At 56.1% G+C, this 12438-nt stretch overlaps 3 protein-coding genes across 10 annotated transcripts in view; all 3 read right to left on the reverse strand.

The window, feature by feature from the left end:
- The window catches only part of Pfkfb4 (6-phosphofructo-2-kinase/fructose-2,6-biphosphatase 4), a 46850-nt gene extending 44327 nt beyond the window's left edge, over window positions 1-2523 (reverse strand). The window contains exon 1 of one of the 2 annotated variants that reach the window (XM_087185949.1): window positions 2388-2523. In XM_087185949.1, coding sequence (XP_087042075.1) covers window positions 2388-2451 — 64 coding nt within the window. In that variant the 5' untranslated portion in view covers window positions 2452-2523. The remainder of the gene's footprint in view (window positions 1-2387) is intronic. The other variant, XM_004833948.4, reaches the window with a different exon arrangement.
- A 114-nt stretch (window positions 2524-2637) lies between these two features.
- On the reverse strand, window positions 2638-5199 carry Ucn2 (urocortin 2). The gene has a single exon (XM_004833953.3). The coding sequence runs from the start codon at window positions 4178-4180 to the stop codon at window positions 3848-3850; it is 333 nt and encodes a 110-aa protein (XP_004834010.1). The 5' UTR covers window positions 4181-5199; the 3' UTR covers window positions 2638-3847.
- A 103-nt stretch (window positions 5200-5302) lies between these two features.
- Window positions 5303-12438, reverse strand: part of Col7a1 (collagen type VII alpha 1 chain) — a 30511-nt gene continuing 23375 nt past the window's right edge. For 6 of the 7 annotated variants that reach the window (XM_021257366.2, XM_021257265.2, XM_021257219.2 and 3 more), the window contains 26 exons: window positions 12377-12436; window positions 12134-12241; window positions 11901-11972; window positions 11735-11770; window positions 11556-11615; window positions 11402-11446; window positions 11179-11214; window positions 11044-11079; window positions 10908-10964; window positions 10690-10761; window positions 10159-10230; window positions 9899-9934; window positions 9519-9599; window positions 9262-9315; window positions 9134-9187; window positions 8995-9057; window positions 8300-8362; window positions 8080-8196; window positions 7764-7841; window positions 7614-7667; window positions 7412-7460; window positions 6780-6812; window positions 6554-6643; window positions 6252-6344; window positions 5949-6146; window positions 5303-5630 (listed from right to left, as the gene is read on the reverse strand). In XM_021257366.2, the coding sequence (XP_021113025.1) occupies window positions 5614-5630; window positions 5949-6146; window positions 6252-6344; window positions 6554-6643; window positions 6780-6812; window positions 7412-7460; window positions 7614-7667; window positions 7764-7841; window positions 8080-8196; window positions 8300-8362; window positions 8995-9057; window positions 9134-9187; window positions 9262-9315; window positions 9519-9599; window positions 9899-9934; window positions 10159-10230; window positions 10690-10761; window positions 10908-10964; window positions 11044-11079; window positions 11179-11214; window positions 11402-11446; window positions 11556-11615; window positions 11735-11770; window positions 11901-11972; window positions 12134-12241; window positions 12377-12436 (1734 nt within the window). In that variant the 3' untranslated portion in view covers window positions 5303-5613. Of the gene's footprint in view, window positions 5631-5948; window positions 6147-6251; window positions 6345-6553; window positions 6644-6779; window positions 6813-7411; window positions 7461-7613; window positions 7668-7763; window positions 7842-8079; window positions 8197-8299; window positions 8363-8994; window positions 9058-9133; window positions 9188-9261; window positions 9316-9518; window positions 9600-9898; window positions 9935-10158; window positions 10231-10689; window positions 10762-10901; window positions 10965-11043; window positions 11080-11178; window positions 11215-11401; window positions 11447-11555; window positions 11616-11734; window positions 11771-11900; window positions 11973-12133; window positions 12242-12376; window positions 12437-12438 lie in introns of those variants that run through there. The other variant, XR_015441086.1, reaches the window with a different exon arrangement.

The following is a 12438-nucleotide window of genomic DNA, read 5'->3' on the forward strand; positions in this document are numbered from 1 at the left end:
CCATTAAGATGACGGACACATAAGCCATGTGTGATGGCACACGCCTATAGTCCCAGCGGAAGTAGGAAGGCTGAAGCAGGAGGACTGCTGTGAGCTGGAGTCTAGCCTGTGCTACGTAGTCAGTTCAAAGCCAGTCTGCTCTACAAGACAAGACCCAATCTCAAAAACAAAACAAAACAAAAAGATGACAGACACATGTCTTACCCATTTCACAGGAAATAAAGGCTCAGGAGCTCTAAATGCTGGAAGCCCACCTGGACTCTCCCTAAAACCAGCTCTAGATGATTAGCTGTGGAATGCAAAATATACCATTTCCTTCTTCCTCAATTCCTAACTGCACTGTCTGCTGCCAACCCCCCCCACACACACACACACATCTTACTCCAGGCCCCTGTGATAACCCACTTGACCCCGCTTCTCCAAAGCCACCCATTCTGTTCCTGACACAGCCAGCACTCGTTTCTTGGCCACTGCCAAGGCCACCTTGGGGCCATCCTGACTTCAGAAAACTCATTGCCACATGCATACACCTTATCCAACCCCTACCACTCCATTAGAAAAGTTGCCTCCTCTAACATCCACAGGTACTCATACCCTCCTCAGACCTGCTTTCCTCTTCCCCAGCCCCTCTGGATGTTAGTCAAAAGCTGGAAAGTGGGGGCAACCAAGAAAGGGCAGGGAGCTAGGGCTATCGCCACACCAGATAATCTGAGCCTGATTCCCAGGAAATGCCACAACTCGGTACCTCCACCCCTTCCCTAGCTGACCCTGGGCTCGCCCAGACACACCCTCCCAAGTGTATATAGCCAGCTGGTAGGGCAAAGGTCAACATCAACATCCAGATCCTGGCCCCTCCCCAAGGCCAGGGTCTAGGTCTGCTCTGAGCATATTTCCCACCTCCCTTCCCATGGCCTCACTTCTTGGGTAGAAAACTAAGGATCTGGATGGAGAGAAGGATCCAAGAGCACAGAGCCAGCCCACAGTACACAAAAGACTCAGCAGAACCCTCAGCCTTCAGAACCTCATCCCTGCACCTTGAACCCCTGCATAACACTGCTATGCTTCCTACCTTCACACCCAGGCTCTTCCTTGTTCTCTCCATTGAAATGTCTTCCTGGCTTTCTGCTCCCCCTGTATCAGTAAATGTCCAATAGAATAATTGCCTCTTATGGTTTCTCCCTCCTCAGGGCATCCCAAAGTGTGCCAGCTAACCTGTCCCATGCACAGGAAGTGTGCTCGGACATCAGTGTGTACTCATGTGTGAATATATCTGGTTCACTCTCTCCCTACCGTGAATTTGCCTAGCCTGACCCTGGCTGGCTCCCAGGGTGCTCTCTGCAGTGACCACTGGACCTCCTCCCACGATCCCAGGGTAGAAGCCAGGGGGTGGCCAAAGACTTCAACCCTCAGTTCTCAAGGCTCATACTCTTCCCAGTTCCCATATCTGCTGCCCAGTCCATCATTGACAGCATAAAGACCCAGGGGCTTGGGTCATGCTGTGAAGATCCACAGCCCAGGGCACATAAGTATGTACCTACCTGCACACAGAGCTGCACACCTAGTTACAAGCCCTGCACCCACGCAGTGCACAGGGACCAGCAGGCAGTGCAGAGCCTGTTGCTCTCTTCTGCCCCCTTTGTCTTTATTTCTTCATCCTGCACTGCAGTCACTGAGGGGCAGGGAGAGTTCCCAGGAATCCTAGCTTCCTCTGGCCACTTAGGAAGGATTGTCCTTAGTGACTCGCTGGGCCCAAAGCTCACAGAGTGTGAGCTTCCAACTATGTATACAGCCACTTGAGAACAGCCTGTCACCCTGATCTGCACTTCCTGGTTCCAGCCTGGCATCAGGCACACAGTAGGTATCCAAAATGACTCAGGACCAGCCAGGGCACAGAGAAGGGGCTCAGAGAGGCTAACAGGCAAGACAAAGTACACAGTAGACATTTAGAGATGCTCAGGACCAGCACAGGGCACACTGTGGGTACCTAGAAATGCTGGTTTGGGGGCTAAGGCTACATGATATGAACAACTTTCCAAATGAGCCTCTGGGCCTCCCTAGTCTGGGTGACCCCTTGGGGAGGACCTAGGTGAACATGACCCCTTGGAGGCCAGCAAGGGACAGAGAGGGAGGGCCTCGGGCAGCTCCAGCAGCTGCCCCTCCCCCTGGGTTGAAGGAAGACACTATTTATAGTTTCCCCTTGGCCCAGCCCCCTCTGCCCTGCAAGACAACAACTCTCCCTTCTCCAGGCCACTGTCAAACTGATGTCCTCTCAGAGCACCTGGCATGGGGAGATATACCCCACACTCTCATTCCCCCTCCAGCACCACCCTCCCTGCACCCAGGTATTCCCCTGAACTCCCACCCTCCCCACACTGCCCCATGCCTACCCTGCCCGCTGCTCCCCGGCCCTGGGTTGGTCAGAGAGCTGCTTCTTAATGTGCCTCTGTCCATCCTGCCACCGAACTGGCCAGGGCCACCGCCCCCTGTGGCTCCGGGGGAATAGGATAACCCCGCCTTTGCCTGCCTCAGGCAGGCTCTGAAGAAAGCAGCTCCGCCTCTCAGCTGCCCTAGGCCCGCCTGCCAGGGCTGCTAACTACCGTGAGGTTGACCAGGCAGGCAGCTGCACATGGGCGGGTATTGCCTCTCCAGTCAAAGCTGCCCAGGGGCTGCCCTTGTCTCTGGGCAGAGCTTCTACCCTACACGCAGTGCCTGTCCCATCCTCTGGCAGGCCTGCCCACATGCCCAGATTGGGTAGCTCCAGCCCAGCAATGGCGGGAGGAGTGTGAAACAACAATACCTCCTCCTGAGCTACCAAGCGGCTGGGTCAGTTAAGAGTGTGGGGAGGAAGGGTGGATGGAACAGCAGAGAGGGAAGCTGTGACTCAGCCCTGATGTGGACGTGATGGAGTAATCTCAGCCATCCCATCCTCCAATCACATGGCATTTATTGACTGCCTCTTGCAGCTAACCAGTCTTCAGACGTGAATGTCCCTCTTCACATGAGAAGCTGGGGAACATCACCTGGCTTTACAGATAAGGAGACCAAGGCCCAGAAAGGTGACATCTTTGCTGAGAACATTTTAGTGAGGAAGGGGGAGAGCTGGGTTAGAGCCCTGACAGCATGAGCTCCCTCTCTCCTGAGCCACACGTGTCCAGGGTCAAGGCTGGGTGGGCAGGGGTAAGGGACAGTGACCAGCTGTGTGTTGTGTGTGTTTCACCCAGACTTGGAGGATGAGCTCCCCACATTGCTCACACTCACAGCTGTCAGAAACTTGTAATGGGCAGCACACAGAGACTCAGCCATGTGGACACACACATCGATGAGGTAAGACTGCCATGGCCAGACTTTCCACATATGGCTGGGTGTCTGTGCCTCAGGAGTCTGCTTCCATGTGCACAAAATATGCACATGACCCTCAGACAGCACACTCTGTGTGGTACATGTGGGGGCCCAGACTGTGGGCCTGAAGTGACTGCTTCAGATGGAGCACTGGGCTCCTGTGTCTCAGCTCATGAATGGAACACAGCTGTGACCCAGCGTGAGAGTGTGTGGATGTTCAGTGACTGCAGGGTGCCCAGACAGGGAAGATTCCACATGGCAGTGACCTAACACGGTACTATCCAAGCTATGCAGACATACTGTGAGTCCAGGGTACACACAGGCTTGGCAGGGCTCCACACAGCAGTGACTCAACAAAGTAAGCTCCAGACTGTGCATCTGTGGAGCACTCCAAGGAGATATGACAGCACATGACAGGAGGCTGCTGAAGCAGCATGTAGGCACACTCTTCCCAGGTGTAACATTGTCCAGCTGCCGCCATCCTCTAGGTTTCCCCTCTTCCTCAGCATCAGCCAACATGGGCCAGGATATGGGCGTTGGCAGCAGCCTGCTCCCTGGCGGCCCTGGTCTGGGCCTGGTCCAGTAATATCCGCAGGAGGCCGATGGGGACATCCAGTGAGAGGGTGATGCGTGGACCAAGGCGGGGGCTAGGGCTGGGCTGTCCCCAGGCAGAGGAGAGGCCTGTGGTGGTAGCTGAGGGCCTTGCTGAGGCCAGGGGACAAGAAGTGGTCTGAGAACAGTTTGGAGGAGGGATCTGGAAGGCTGGGACAGGGGTCACTGGGACAACCAGGACCCTGGCCAATATCAGGACCGTCAGCACCCGCAGAGCCCACCTGGTCATCGTGGCATCAGGCTACAAGGAGAAAATACACACAGGGCAAAGGCTCCAATTAACTATGATTTATACACAACCAACTGGCAAGAGCAGAAAGAAGAGAGGAAGAGATGGGGAGAGAGGAAGAGATGGAAAGAGATGAAGGGAGGGAGGAAGACAGAGGAAGAGATGGAGAGAAAGAGAAAGATATGGATGGAGAGAGGAAGAAATGGAGGGAGAGCCAGGCATGGTGGTGCACACCTATAATCCTAGCACTTGGGAGGCTGAGGCGGAAGAATCACCGGGAGTTCAAGGCCAGCCTGGGCTACAAAGTGAGATCCTATCTCAAAAAAACAAACAAAAAAAGAGATGGAGAGAGAGAGGAAGAAAGGGGGGAGGATGGACACAGAGGGAGGAAGAGATGGAGGGAGAGAGAAGAGATGGAGAGAGAGGAAGAGATGCAGAGAAAGAGAGCAGAAACAGGAAAGGAGAGGAGTGAGAGGGAAAAGAAGGGGGATGAATGAGACGGATGAAGACAGAGCAAAGGAGAAAGGAGCCTGGAAGAAAGCATCCCAGAGACAGATAGCATTATGGAAATAAAATTTCAGAGACAGAAAAATACTGAATGATAAAAAGGGAGAGAGAACCCAGTTATGGAGCTTGCAGTTGAAACAAGAGGTAGAAGGGGTCCTCGAGGCAGAGAAGAAACCAAAGATCCCAGAGCCTCCCAGGTTCACTCAGCGCCCTAGGACCCTCCTGTCACAAGCAGACACCAGTCCTACCACTATCTTCCTCTGGGTTAAGTCGGAGCCACTGCGGCTGCTGCCAGGTGATGTTGTCCTGTGGTCCAACCCTCAACTCCACTCCAGGGCCCATTTATCTCCCCCAGTCCCTGAGGTGGGAGCTGGGGCATATTTCAGGGCGTGAGGCAGCCCCCACCCATGACTCAGCCCGTTCTGGGAGCAGTGAGGACATGTTCCTCCTCCTACCCTCTCTTCTTTTTGGGGACAAGCTGGGGACTGAGGGTCACAGGACAATGACCAAGGCTTGGCACCAGGACTTCTACCCATGCAGAACAGTACTTACCACCAGGGAAAATCTGTCCCCCAGCACAAAGAGTCACATACACAAGAACAAATCACAACGGTGGCCTTTTAAAACAGCAGCTTTAATGTCCCCAAAATCAGCACCATGGTATCATAGGTTTGGGTCAAGGGACCGTCAGACCTAGTCACATCTGCTCACCGCCCACAGCCACCCCCGCCATGAGTCATCTGCCACAATGGGGGTTTGTCTGTAGGGGGAAAGGCTAGACCCACAGGACCTAGTCACTGAAATAACGGATGTGTACACCATGCTCATGTGCACACCATCTTCTTAGCACCAAGGGGAGAGACCACAGGGCCCTGCTGAGACCCCAGCTCCTCAGGGATGCTGAACATCAGCTCCTCACACGGGCCTTAGCTGTTGGGAGCACCTGGGCAGGAAGGTCGGAAATCACCTTCAGTCCTTTGAACTTTCCTCCATGTCAGCCAAGGAGAGAGGCAATAGAGCACCCAGGAGAGGGAGCTGAGGCCCAGCAGGGAGCGGCCTCTGACTCAAAGAGGGAACCCAAAGGAGGGAACATGGAGAAAGACTGTGGAGGGGCTTCACAGATGTATTTTTATGTGTGGTTCTTTGATCTGGGGATCTGTCCCAGGTCCTGCATCTGACGGCACTTCTCACCCTGGACCTTGCCTCTGCAACCATGGATCTGGGTGCCCAGGGCCTTGCGGAGGTGGATACAGGCCCCTACCTGTTCTTGAGCTTTGAACCACTCGTGGTGGGCAGCGATGCTCACAGGCCTCACGGGTCCCGAAATGGTTGGCATTCCCTCCACAGCCACCATAGACAAAAGGCCAACAGGCCTCTGAGCCTCCCGGCACAGCCCGATAGTACCAGCGCAGGGTGTAAGCAGTGCAGGAGCCCTCATCCAGTGGCAGGGAGCAGGGATCTGGGGCCAAGGGGGCCAGGTCAGCAGGGTGGTGGGAGTCAGTTGGTCAAGGATTGGCTCTGCCTGGCCCTAACTGAGCTCCCCTGGCCCAGCCCTCATTCTTACCTTCACTGCCCCAAGGAACTTCAGGGTCCTGGTATTCCTCCACAGAATACTCGGAGTATTCAGAGAACTCATCATCTTCAGGGGGCACTTGGTCTGCGGGCAGGATGGATGTATTATGAGAGGGCAGCTGCAGGCCCTGCGACAAGTGGGCAACACTGATCTCCCATCCTGTGCCCCCAAGGTACCCATGCTCATGCCCTGCATGTGGAACTCGTGTACATGGCATGGGTCCAGCATGCATGGGCACACATGTGTATGTGCATCCCCCACCTATATAGGCCCCAGGGTCCAGGTGTCCTCACCCTCCTCCTTTACATGGGAGATCCGGAGCACAGGCACCAGCCGGTGGCTCTGGGGGCTAGCTGTGTCCGCAGCATAACTGGGGAGGGGTCCTGGAGCAAAAAGCAGGTGCCAACCTCAGGTGATGTGCTAAGGCCCTCAAGGACAGCCACCCAGCCACACCCCTGCTGAGAGGACCCAGGCCATGGCCCCAGGGGAAGGAAGTTCTGGGTACAGAAAACTACTCACGTGATCCTGATGCACTAAACTGGCCCTGGCAGGCTGGAGGGGGAAGAGAAGGGCAGAGGGCAATGAAGGAGAGAGGAAGAGACAGAAAGATGGAGACACACACAGCACACAAGTTGAGATGCACAGCAGTAGAAATGGTGACAGAGACAAAAGGAGGGAGAAGACAGGGTGGGAAGTAGGGAGAGGTACCGAAGAAGAAAGAGAGGGAGAAAAGCAGAGAAAGCACACAGGAATGAGAAGTTGGGGACAGGCCAGCAAAGGGCAAGCGATGGAGATGGAGAAAAACAGGCGGGCACAAACAGTGAATAAAGTTGCAAAGAAGAGACGAGAAGAGACAGAGCTTCACTCTGATGCCGCCAGGGTCATCATGGCCCCTCTCCCATGTCAGGGCCAGTGGCCCAGCTCTGCTCCCTCTTCCACCTCCCACACAGCCATGCTGGAACACTCTGGCCACCCACGTCTGCCTGTGTGTGTCCCTCCCTGAGAAACGTTCTAGCAACATGTCTGTCCTGTGTATCTACCCATCTCCATGACCCTGGTCCCTCCTAAGCTCTGTGGATTAGCTGGCCCCTTCATAGTGGCTAAGATGGAACGGGATGGGGTCCTGGGGCCTCCAGGCTAGGCCCACTCACCGCAATGCTGACTCATCTCTTGACGCACAAAGCCCCGAATATCATCCTCCTAGGAACACAAGACCACAGTGACCAGGAAAACCCATGAGTCACAGGAGTGACAGGGCCCATAAAGCGGGGATCAAGGCGAGACCAACTGAGTAGGGCCCAGGACGCGGAGCGGGGGCGGGAGGTGGGCCTCGGCCCCCAGGGCTGCACGCACCGTCATCGCAGCTTCTCCCTTCTCACCACGGGGGCCAGCAGGACCCGGCCGCCCCTGTGTGCAACAGATGGGACCAGGCTGTGACCCCAGTGCTCAAGAATACCAGGGCCACCCCAGTCTCTGAGCCCAAGTCCAGGAATCCCCACTCACCTGTTCCCCTCTCTCACCAGGGGTTCCAGGGGGCCCAGGGGCCCCCACCACCTGCTCTCCAGGGGGACCTCGCTCACCCTGTCAGGTATAAGGACTAAATGAGCAGGGTCAGTCAGTGGAGATCAGAAGATAAGCAAATTGGGGATTATAACTTCAGAGGCTGGGGCAAGGAGATTGGAGGATCGGTTGTAGGGTCAGAAATCAGAGAGACAGGAAAGATAGGAAGGCCTGGGTAGAATGCTTGCTTCCACTCCTAACACTGCAAAAAAAAGGAGTATGGAAGTTCAAGGCCAGGAGTCAGAGCGGGGACCCTTACCTTCTGGCCCTGAAGTCCTTCGGGGCCTTTAGGACCGACACTGCCAGGTGGCCCAGGGGGACCACTAGAGCCATCATTGCCCCTGGGACCTGGGAAGCCCCCAGTTCCTGGGGGTCCCTGGGGATGGACAGGGCAGAGTCAGTGAGCAGAGCCCCCAAAGATGAACCCACTCCCAAAGAACACGCTTCCCTAACTCTCCCCAGCCTTGGTCTCAACTTACCCGCTCCCCTTTCTCACCCTGGTCACCCGTGGGTCCTGCTTGCCCATCAAAGCCTCGGTCACCCTGGGTACAGAGGAAGCATGAAAGACGCCCTGCCTTGACCTCCCTAACCTCCCATGAACGCCTTAACTTTCCATAACGTGAGCATCTGCGACCCTAACAACTGTGTCCCCATGATGTCAACCCCACTGCAGGCCCCCGCCCTGATGCACATAACCCCTCACTCGACCCTTTCAATCCCTGTACTGTGATCCCAGCCCACTCTGAAATCTAAAGACCACCCCACATCATCCCCCAGTCACCAACCCTCCAAAACCTCCTTTGACTCTAAGCCTTCATGACCTTATGGATTTGTTTTTTGGGTCTTTTTGTTTTTTCTGGGTACTAGGGATCAAATTTAAGACCTTGCACTTGCAAGGCAGCCACAGCAACACTGAGCTAAATCCCTGGCCCCGTTTTTGGGTTTGTTTTTGTGTGCTGTGTTTGTTTTGGTTTTTTTGAGACAAGGTCACTCTATAGTTCAGGCTGGCCTTGAACTCACTATGCAGCCTAGGCTGGCCTCGAATTCATGGCAATCCTCCTGCCTCAGCCTCCTGAGTGCTGGGATCACAAGTGTGCCATGCCCAGCCTTCATGACCTTATGGTGACCTCTCCTGCCCCATCCTGATCCCCATTATGCTCCCTGTTGACTGTACCTTGGGACCAATCAGGCCCTCTTTGCCAGGAATCCCAGACTGACCTGGCATACCAGGTTCTCCCTGGAGAAGAAAAAAAGCATGAGGTTGGCCCTGGCTCACCCATCCTATCCTCATTCTGGGAGTGCCCCACACTCACAATCTCTCCTTTTCGTCCTGCCAACCCAGGTCGGCCTGGGAGACCAGCTTCTCCCTGTAGGCATCAGGAGGAGGGGTCAGCCCTAGGTCTAAGCCCTCATGTTCCCCATAGCCCTTTTACCTCTGTACCTTGTCTCCCTTCTCTCCATCAAGGCCGCAGGCTCCCTTCACCCCTCGTTCACCCTGATAGAGAAAAGCAGGTAACAAAGCAACTTCCAGACACTTCACCCTACGAGCCCTTGACCCTAGACCCAACTCTTGATTGACTTCAGATACTCCAACCTCTGACCTAACACTCACAATCCTCCCTGGGTACTCCAACATCTGGCCCCATCCTGCACTCTTTCTGACCAGAAATAAAAAATAAAGCAGTTCTCCCTTCCCACCTTGATTCCTCGGGGGCCCATGAAGCCAACATCTCCTTTGTCTCCTCGGAAACCAGGGGCTCCATCCTTTCCTGGGGTTCCCTGGGGGGGTCAATATGAGGTCAAGGGAGGTCAGTGAGGGATCAAAGGGAATCCTGGACTGCAGGAAGGAACACCATGTGGTGACAGAGGAAGGGCAAGGTTTGCCAGGGGACAAGGGTCACCATGGGCATGGTCACAATCATTAGGGGGTCACTGTGGAGATGGAGGTCCCTGGGCAATAGAAGAACACCATGAGATACTGGGTCACTAATAAAGCAAAGGCCACATGAGTGGGACCACCACGAGGATGGGGTTCTGCCGGGGCAAGGGTCCCTGTGGGAGGGAGGGGAGCATCTTACCGGGTCACCAGCCATCCCTGGAGCACCAGGCTCACCCTGTGGGGAACACAGACTGGGGTGAGTCCTTCAGAGTGATTGGGCCCCAGGCTGCCCTAGTACACAGGCGGCTGCTTGGTGACCAAGGGCCAGGGTCCAGTCTGCACACAGGTCCTATGCAAGCATCTGTACGCCAACATCAAGGGAACCAGGAACCCTCCCACATTCAGGGACAGCCAGGACAGGTGTGTATGACTCATGGCAGGTTCTGGAACAGGGCTTGCCTTGGGTCCTGCAAGTCCACGAGCTCCCACTGACCCAGCCATGCCCTTGTCACCAGGTTCTCCCTTGGCACCCTGTGGGAGCAACCAGGAGAGAGCCAGAGTTAGGACCAGGCCGGAGGTCTGAGGATGACTGGCACTCACTAGCAGGGCAGAGCTCCCCAATGTTGCTCCCATTGCCCATCCCCAGTGGCTCCTCCCTCTACCCATACCCTGGCAGGATGGATGCTGGGATGCCCAGAGTAGCTCCTTCCCCACCCTGGGACCCCCCTGTTAGGGGCCCCTTCCACCTACACTGGGCCCTTAACCCAATCTGGGACACCCCCGACAGCCAAGGAGCCATAGTCCACAGAGTGCCCTTCCTCCCTCACTGGAGGGCCTCATTCCAGCCCCCACCCTCTCAGCCTACAGAAGCCCCTCCCCTTGGGCCCCCAAGACAGTCCCTTCTGCCTGCCCATCCTGCCCATATAGACTCACTATGGAATCCCCACAGCCTGCGGGACCTAGACAAAGGACCCAGCCTCGTTCCTGTACCTTGTCTCCAGGATTCCCACTGTCTCCCCGAGGTCCTTGGTCACCATCTAGGCCCCGAGGCCCACGTTCACCCTGGAGCAAGTCAGAGGTCAGAGCCAAGAGCTGGCAGCCCCTCACCTTCCAGGGAGGTGAGAGAGCTCTCAGAGCCCCTGGCTGAGCTCCTCAGGAGCCCTCCCACACCACAGGGACCCAGTCTGCACATGAGCCAGACCCCTCACCATGTCCCCCTTGGCACCCCGTGGTCCTGGAGGTCCTTCAATCACAGCTGAGTCACCCTGAGGAGACAGGGAGCAGTCAAAGGAGTCAGGAGCAACCCAGTCCCCTGCTCCTTCCCTACCCCATGCCCACACTCACCTTGTCACCTTTTAGCCCTGCGGTTCCAGCGTCACCCTATTGGGTGGAAGAATGTTGAGTTCCACCCAAGCTAGAGAGCCCCCAGTCCTAAAGACCCACCTCCACCCCCACTCATTGTTTTCCCCACATTTTTACCTTTTTCCCTTGGTCCCCCCGGCTGCCTGGGGGCCCCTGTGTGAGAGAAAATGACTGCGCTACAGGAATTTGGGGGCATTAGTAAGGAGCAGTGGCGGGGGAGGGGGGGAGACAGAGGAAGACAGAGGGGGACTAAGGGAAATGGAAAGGACCAAGGGGCCAGCAGAATGCAGTGTCCTAAGGGCACTGAGCCATCACTGGCACTTTCCTCAAAGTGACCTACCATGAGTCCTCGAGGTCCCTCCTGGCCAGGGTGGCCATCTTCACCCTGGATAGTTACATTAGGTCCATTGACTCAGAGGTTGGAAATCTGAGGCAAGACCTGTGCTGAAAGGATCAGGGCCATGGCTCCCTGGCGTGGGAGAAGCCGTACATACCCGGACACCTGGCTCCCCACGCTCTCCTCGGGGCCCAGGCAGTCCCACTCCGGGGTCTCCCTGGAGATCAGCAGGACATCAGGGATGGGTGAGGGGAATCAGAGGGAAAAAGAAGGTCATGGGAGGTCAGGGGAGGAGGGGTGACAGGGCACAAAGAACGCCAGCAGCACTGCACCAACCTTGTCTCCTTTGAGTCCAGAGGCTCCAGGCACTCCCTGTGGGTCAGAATGAGGTGAGAGTACTGTGGTCCTTGAAGCCCACACACACACAGTGTAGCAGTGGGGCCTAGTTCTCATCACACGTCCTTCCATGGAGAGACTGGAGCATGGGGGCACTTCTACTCACCGGTGACCCCAGTGGTCCAGGTGGCCCCGAGGGGCCTGGGGCACCTTCTCTCCCTGGGAGTCCTGCCAAACCCTACAGGAAAATGGTTCAAGAGAGGCAAGAGTGACTTGGGTCCTTCTTCCTCCTCTTTCCCCCAAGACTTGGAGTCCCCAAGTTCCCCTCCTCCTCACCCACTACCAGATTCTGAGATCTTGAAGTCACCAAGTCCACACATGCTGTTTCTACCCCCTCACCCGCTCTCCACCAGGGCCTGGCTGGCCCATCTCTCCACGAGGGCCTGTCTGACCAGGGAGCCCGACAGTTCCAGGAGCACCAGGGGAGCCAGGGGGACCTGTGTCTCCCTGAAATAGAGATGGCAAAGGGAGGAGAGGTCATTGTAGGATCCCTTCCCAAGATTAGCCCCAGAATTCCTTCTTCTCCCACCTCTAAGAACCACCCAACTGCTGCCCAGGGCTGGTGGTGGGATGTTGACTTACCTTCATACCTGGAGAACCAGTTGGCCCAGGGGGGCCTTGGACCCCAACTCCTGGGTCACCCT

This window comes from Heterocephalus glaber, unplaced genomic scaffold, assembly GCF_053883595.1.
Source record: "Heterocephalus glaber isolate CG9 unplaced genomic scaffold, H.glaber_assembly_v1.0 deba00001504, whole genome shotgun sequence".
Taxonomy (NCBI): Eukaryota; Metazoa; Chordata; class Mammalia; order Rodentia; family Bathyergidae; genus Heterocephalus; species Heterocephalus glaber.